The following is a 6,233-nucleotide window of genomic DNA, read 5'->3' on the forward strand; positions in this document are numbered from 1 at the left end:
CAGGTTATTTTTTGTTAAAACTTTTTATTTTTATTTCATTTGTAACAGTCCTTCAAACTTCTCTGTCACAAGACAAAGAGAAACATTGGTTAAAGAATATAACAGGGCATTATGCCCTACAAACTAGACATAAAATGTCCAAGGGAAGCTTCAACATGTCAATGTTGACCATTAATATGAAAGATGACTTTCAATAAATAACTGACATTCTTTTTAAAACATACAAATATAGATTCCCACACATTCTCTCACCTAATACAAAACATGATCATATGCTATCATCTCTCTGCTTTTTTTTCCCACCCCATCATACCCTTCTATCACAGTGGTTGACACTTAATGGTCTCCCAATAAATATTAGTTTAATGAGATATTTTAAGCCTACCATCTTCAAAGTGAACAATCAGATCTGAACTACCATTGATGAAACACATCCACATCGTTAAATATTAATGTGAAATAAAAACACACAGCCTTGTGAAATAAATAAATACATAAATAAATAGGGCTCTCATAAGAAACCACGGAGTGTGTTAAGCCGGTGTTGTCAGAAGCCAGCATCCACAGGCGTCACCATGGCAATCTTACTTCTTTCTTTGTCACTGGGGGGTAACCCTGAAGTGGGAAAAGAGTCACTGTTACAAGTAGTCAATCAAAGCCACTCTTCCGTACCCAGGCCCCTAGAGCCTAGGAAGGATGTCTACATGTCTACCAGCCCTGCACCCAGAGCCGTGCAACTGAAAATTTGAGTTCCTGTAAAGTCAACCACATGGCTTGAAAAAAGCCAAACTACATGACCATGGGTTAATTTACAAATGTGACTTTACTCTCACGCAGGGAACCCTCTGATGTAGTTGCTCTTAGCTCTCCTGTTTGGCGTAAACTCATTAAATTATGTAACCTGCACACAGAGAACTTAGCCTTGCACTTGGAGAAATCTCACTGCCCAAAGCTCCCTTCTTCCTCAGGAAGGTTCCGGGGCACACTCTGCCAAGGACTCCCCTTTTCCAGCCCCTTAAGGGACTTCATAGCGCCACTTCCACTTTATATTTTAGGAACACACATTGCCACTATCCATTTGCATGGGGGTTTTGAGTGTGCTGATACCCCGGACACAGTTCTCTAGCATCAGAGCCAATTAATGATCTCAAGTGAAGATTAACTATGAAAGTAATAACTACAACTTTCCTATCTCCAGGCAAACAGACTTTCCCTGATATAATTAATGCTCGGGGGCCAGATCCCAGTACCCATGACTCGAGTCCCAAGTACAAACACAAGTCACTACTCACGTCTTTAGCATCTTTTGGACAATCTTCTGAACCATGGGGGCTTCGGGGTTAAGGCAAGCTTCACGACCGTCCTTGAGAGTGGCTCTGCAGAGAGAAAGATTGGACCCACATGAGGCAGGAAGTCCCATTAGGATGAGTACGGGGGCAGCAGGAGGGTTTGGGCGACTCTGGAAGGGGCAAAAGCTGATAGACACTCACATGACTTCGGTTTGGGTGCAGTGGGGTCCTGGGGGCGTCACCTTCAAGCTCTGGATGTTCTTGAGGTGAACCCCTGCCATGGTCTGCAGGCACTGACAGCGCAGCTCGTTGGCGACAGGCGCCCCTGTGGGAGAAGACACTGGGTCAGAGGGACTGTGGGCGGCTGAGCCCGCCGGAGGCTTCCCCCCAGGACAGCAGTGGCCAGTCCTACCTGTAGCCTGGCGGCTGGTGGCCAGCAGCAGCAGCAGCAGAGCCGCACAGAGGAGAGGACGGGTGGCTGGGGCCATGGCGCCGAGAAAGGAGTGTGGTTGGAGTCTGGAGTGCGGGAGCTGGCTGGAGGCACTGAGGCACGATCTGGGGTTCTGGGGCCCCGAGAGCCCTTTTTATGCATGGTAGCTGGAAAAGCCCGAGCCCTGCGCCAGGGAAATTCCCGGAGCTCTCGGTGTTTCCCCATATCCGGAAAGGACGTCGCTCCGCCCCTTTGCTCCACTCCCAAGGATTGGACTCTGGGATTTTTGCTTTGTGTCCCGTAGTCGTGACAGGATTCGGAGAAGTGACGCCTCAGGGGGAGTGGTGGGACACAAGGGACCCCAGCACTCAGGGAGTGGTGGGTCACACCCGTTATGTGCACCCGAGTGCGGCTCTGCGGCTCTGCTTGGAATTCCAGATGGGATTACAGCGATTTGGGTGGATGGCAGCTTCTCCTGTCTTCTGAGTTTTGCAAATCTGGTTCATGTCTGAGATGAATGCACTCTTTAAAATTATATCTATGGTCTCTTATTCCATGTGAGGACATTTGCTCTTTCCTGCTGTTTTTGTGATATCAAATAAATGGCATTTGGCCTCATTCCTCCCCTCCCCTCTCAGGGAAGCATGGGAGGCAGAGGAGAAGAAAGATCATTGCTAAGGTTAGCTCCGTGTTTATTTTAGAACAAAACAGCAGCCTAGTCTTTGTCTTTTGAACTCTGGAACTTCCCAAACTCCAGTAGTTCCTGAAGCATCACTGCCCTGCTGTATGGCCTTATGGCCGGTCATAATTTGTTCTGACCTGGGAAAGTCCACAGGAAGGCTGTGAGGGGCAATGCTGGCCTAAGAGGGTCCTTGGATAGAGAAGGCCACAGATGCCACAAGACATCGGTTTAAGTGCAAAGGACTATGGCTTTATAAAATATGTAACCATTAGCTTACTGGTACAACTCTATTTCCATGCCATCTGGATCTACCTGTATTGTAAGATTGAGTCTCTGAAAGTTTATTACCATCATCATCATCATCTGATGTAGCTCAAGCTGACCTAGAATTTGCTATTGAACTCCCAAACCTCCTATTTCCACCTTCCAAGTGCTTCTCAAATGCAGGAGGTACCACATTGGACAGTGTTCCCGGTGTGGCCTTGAACTCACAGAGATCTGGATGGATTTCTGCCTCCAGAATGCCAGGATTAAAGGTGTGTGCTACCACTGCCTAAACTGTATGTTTAATATAGTGGTTGTTCTGTTCTCTGACCCCCAGATAAGTTTATTGGGGTGCACAATACATCAGCCACCCCGGACTTGACAGATAATAATTAACGTGTTTGTAGCTCTGTATTTAAACCATGTCAGAGTCTGTTTAACTGCAGTCTTCACGATAGTTCCAGGTTCCTTTTGTTGCTATTGTTGGCATTTGACTGCAGGTCCTAGGTGAACACCACTGATTCTACACTTCGGTGAAGGAGACAGGGAAGCATCAGGTGGAAGGAGCCGTTGGCCTGCGTGTTCTCATGTAGTTACAGAGACACCCTGATAGGAGTTTTAGGGCTAGAAGCCCAGCTACAGCACATACCTACTGAACGATCATATGTATCCAGCGTCTCTCAACTTATATTTCTACTCTGTCAAAGAGAGAGAAAGCAAATAGTAGTATTTACCTCACAAAGTTGATACCAAAATGAAATGTGTCAGCATCTGTGGGACACTGGTGCTTATGAAGGTTCTGCAAATAGTTACTGAATAAATGAAGGGGAAGTAGTGCTTTACAATTTCATTGGTAATGGACTGATGGTTGTTCCCCTTCCCCCATATCAAAGCCTTAAGCACCAAGGTGATGGTATTAGGGGGTGGAACTTTGGAAGATAATCCGATACAGATGGGGTCATATAAAATTACATATATAAAAGTTCATGGGGTCATCTAAAAGTTCATAGGTTTGATTCCTATCAATCTAGTACAAGGATTCAGCTTAATTAAAGCAATTGATTTGCATTCATGTGTAGTCTCATGCTGATTATACAACTCTCATTGATATATTGATACTTGGATTATTAAGGCACTATCTGGGTGCAAGTGATTGAAATGTGATCAAACTATCACAAGTAAAATAAAAAGGATGTGAGGGTGGGGGTGGGAGTGAATACACAGAGGTGGGCATGAAGGAAGTCTATGGACTGCTAGGAAAAGGCAAGGGGATGGCTGTTACTCATTTCTAGATCTGAAAAATAGAATTTCAGGCATATAGCTTATTATATATTTTGGATCAAATAATACCTCCTTATAATTCTTGTATGTCTATTTCATTTTATAATTTGCCTATTCTACACCCTGCCAATTTTAAACTTAAAACATTTTCAATCTTTTTAAAGTCTTAAAAATATTCTTCATAGGACTATTATAAAAATACAATCAGGTGATATTTGTAAGGCATTCTTGAATGTAAGGGTTATTAAAAGTGTTGTTAACTAAAGCAAAACAATAAAATATGAAATTACTAACACTAAAAATAGCCTTTTATGCATTCCATTCAGTAAAAGGACTAGCATAAATACAGAGGATACAATAGTGGTTGGCAAAGGGAGTGAGATGTAGAAAGTTATTAGTTTTTGTGGGGTGGACTCATGTGCGTGGGGTGTATGTGGGAGGGTGTGTGTGTGGAGAACAGTGGTTCATCCTGGGATATTTTCTTCAGTTGCTTTTCCACCTTGGTTTTGAGTCAGGCTCCCCACTAACCTCTCTGCTTTGGTAGACAGACTGGCTGGTGGACCCCTGGGAGCGGCCTGTTTCTCCAGATCTCCACAGTGCTGGAATTACAGACACATATGTGTAGTCACTTGTAATTTTTGCTTTGGTGCTGGGGATGTGAACTTAGGCCTTAATGCTATAAAACAAATACTTTACCCACTGAGCCATCTTGCCAGCCCTGGAAATTATCAAATAGATATAGGGTGGTTTATAAGATGAAGTTACTCTGTAAATGGATGGTGTGGCAGTTGCATAACAAGACTACATAGACATCACTAAGACGTACATGATGAATTTTATGGGTATTTTGTCATGATGAAAATTAAGAATAAGTAAAAATAAAGGGAAAAGTGACAAATACATTTGTTGAGGTTAATTTGGTTTATTGACTTTTTATTTAGCCCATGCGTTATGGGGAAGTAATATTTTTCATATAAAAAACAAAAACCGTGGAGATGCTGAGGATGAAGGGAGGTGAGTTTAGGAATTGTTGTACTAGAAAAGGAGGGCAGGTTATTTACTGAGTGATCACAGCCAATGAAGTGGCTGTGTGCTCCAAAGGAGAGGCTTGGAGTTAAGAAAACAGTTTTGAAGGTCCAAAGGTAGTGGACATTAATGAAGCAAAGGATTGCAAGATCTTGGAGTGTCCCACTAGGACCAGAAGGCATTATATTATACTGCATCATATTATATTTACTGATACAAAATACTTCTACCAACTCACACAATTTTATTTACACTAATGTTTTATATTATGGTATATAGTGTTAAATATTTGGAAGATAGAAATTCGATAAAGACAGGGGAAATGAGGAAGAGTTACAACAGGGCATTGGGAGAACAACTTGCAGAAATGACCACCTATATGTCCTGGCAGTGGCAAAAGGTGAATGAAATAAGACAAGAAATAATAAAGGAAAATGTTGAGTCTTTGATAAATTATCAGTTCTCTATGTTTAACACATTGAATATAAACATGTAAGTTCAACATCTAGAAGGACAGAAGGTCATGAGCAAAAATTTGGACAAAAAGCCTTTTAATGTCTGTGTTCTTAGATGTGGCATAAATCTCTACAATTTCTTCTTAACCTTCCTTTCTATAGTAATAACACTTCCTAAAACTCACCCCTTGTCTGTGGAATTTGTTCTTAGAATTTTTGTGACATGGATCCAGAACCACTGAGTCCTGAGTCCTGCACACTAGAGAAAGTCTCCCTGTACTTACTGGTGTCCCCAGATCATCTTTTAGTAAGATAATTAGTGGTATTAGCCCTGTGAGTTAATTCTTAGCAAAACAATCTCCTTCCTCAAATCCTTCATATTAACCACACTCTTTTCCTGCTTACGACTAACACTTACAGATACAGTTTTTTGTTTGTTTTGTTTTATTTTGTTTTTAAACATCTACTGTGGTACAGCAGTTTCTTCACCAGGACACTTAAAGCTTGCTCTTCTAGAGAAACAGATTGAAAAATTAAACAAATAATTGCAACAGATGTAGAGACAAATCTGCCAGAGTTGGGATGTGGTGCTTCCAGTTACATATTAGAAAAGGAATAGCTGATTGGGTAATGGGTAATTCCACGTTGATAGTACTGACTCTGTTGATGCTCAACAACTCCTTTGCCTCCAAATTTTGCAGCCACCCCACAAAACTCAAAAGGGCTATGATCAATCTCTGGTCTGTCTGACCCAGGGAAGAGATAAACAGACACAGTTACATAGTATGAGTATCTTTTGCTTTTCT

At 42.3% G+C, this 6,233-nt stretch overlaps 1 protein-coding gene across 1 annotated transcript; it reads right to left on the reverse strand.

Annotated features, from left to right (window-relative positions):
• Positions 1-205: 205 nt before the first annotated feature.
• LOC118592566 (growth-regulated alpha protein-like) lies at positions 206-1,777 on the reverse strand. The gene is made up of 4 exons (XM_036201636.1): positions 1,702-1,777; positions 1,491-1,614; positions 1,293-1,376; positions 206-615 (listed from the first exon to the last, which is right to left on the reverse strand). Exons 1-4 carry the CDS (start codon positions 1,775-1,777, stop codon positions 600-602), a joined length of 300 nt encoding a protein of 99 aa, XP_036057529.1. The 3' UTR covers positions 206-599.
• Between the last annotated feature and the right edge of the window lie 4,456 nt (positions 1,778-6,233).

Source organism: Onychomys torridus, chromosome 10 (genome assembly GCF_903995425.1).
Source record: "Onychomys torridus chromosome 10, mOncTor1.1, whole genome shotgun sequence".
Classification (NCBI taxonomy): Eukaryota; Metazoa; Chordata; class Mammalia; order Rodentia; family Cricetidae; genus Onychomys; species Onychomys torridus.

Bases quoted from the DNA above. Each gene is read 5' to 3' on its own strand.
- LOC118592566 (XM_036201636.1), bottom strand. From the start codon at position 1,777: ATGGCCCCAGCCACCCGTCCTCTCCTCTGTGCGGCTCTGCTGCTGCTG. The intron at 1,615-1,701 runs GTAGGACTGGCC...CTTCTCCCACAG, and splicing joins CACCAGCCGCCAGGCTACAG to GGGCGCCTGTCGCCAACGAG. The intron at 1,377-1,490 runs GTGAGTGTCTAT...TTCTCTCTGCAG, and splicing joins TGCACCCAAACCGAAGTCAT to AGCCACTCTCAAGGACGGTC.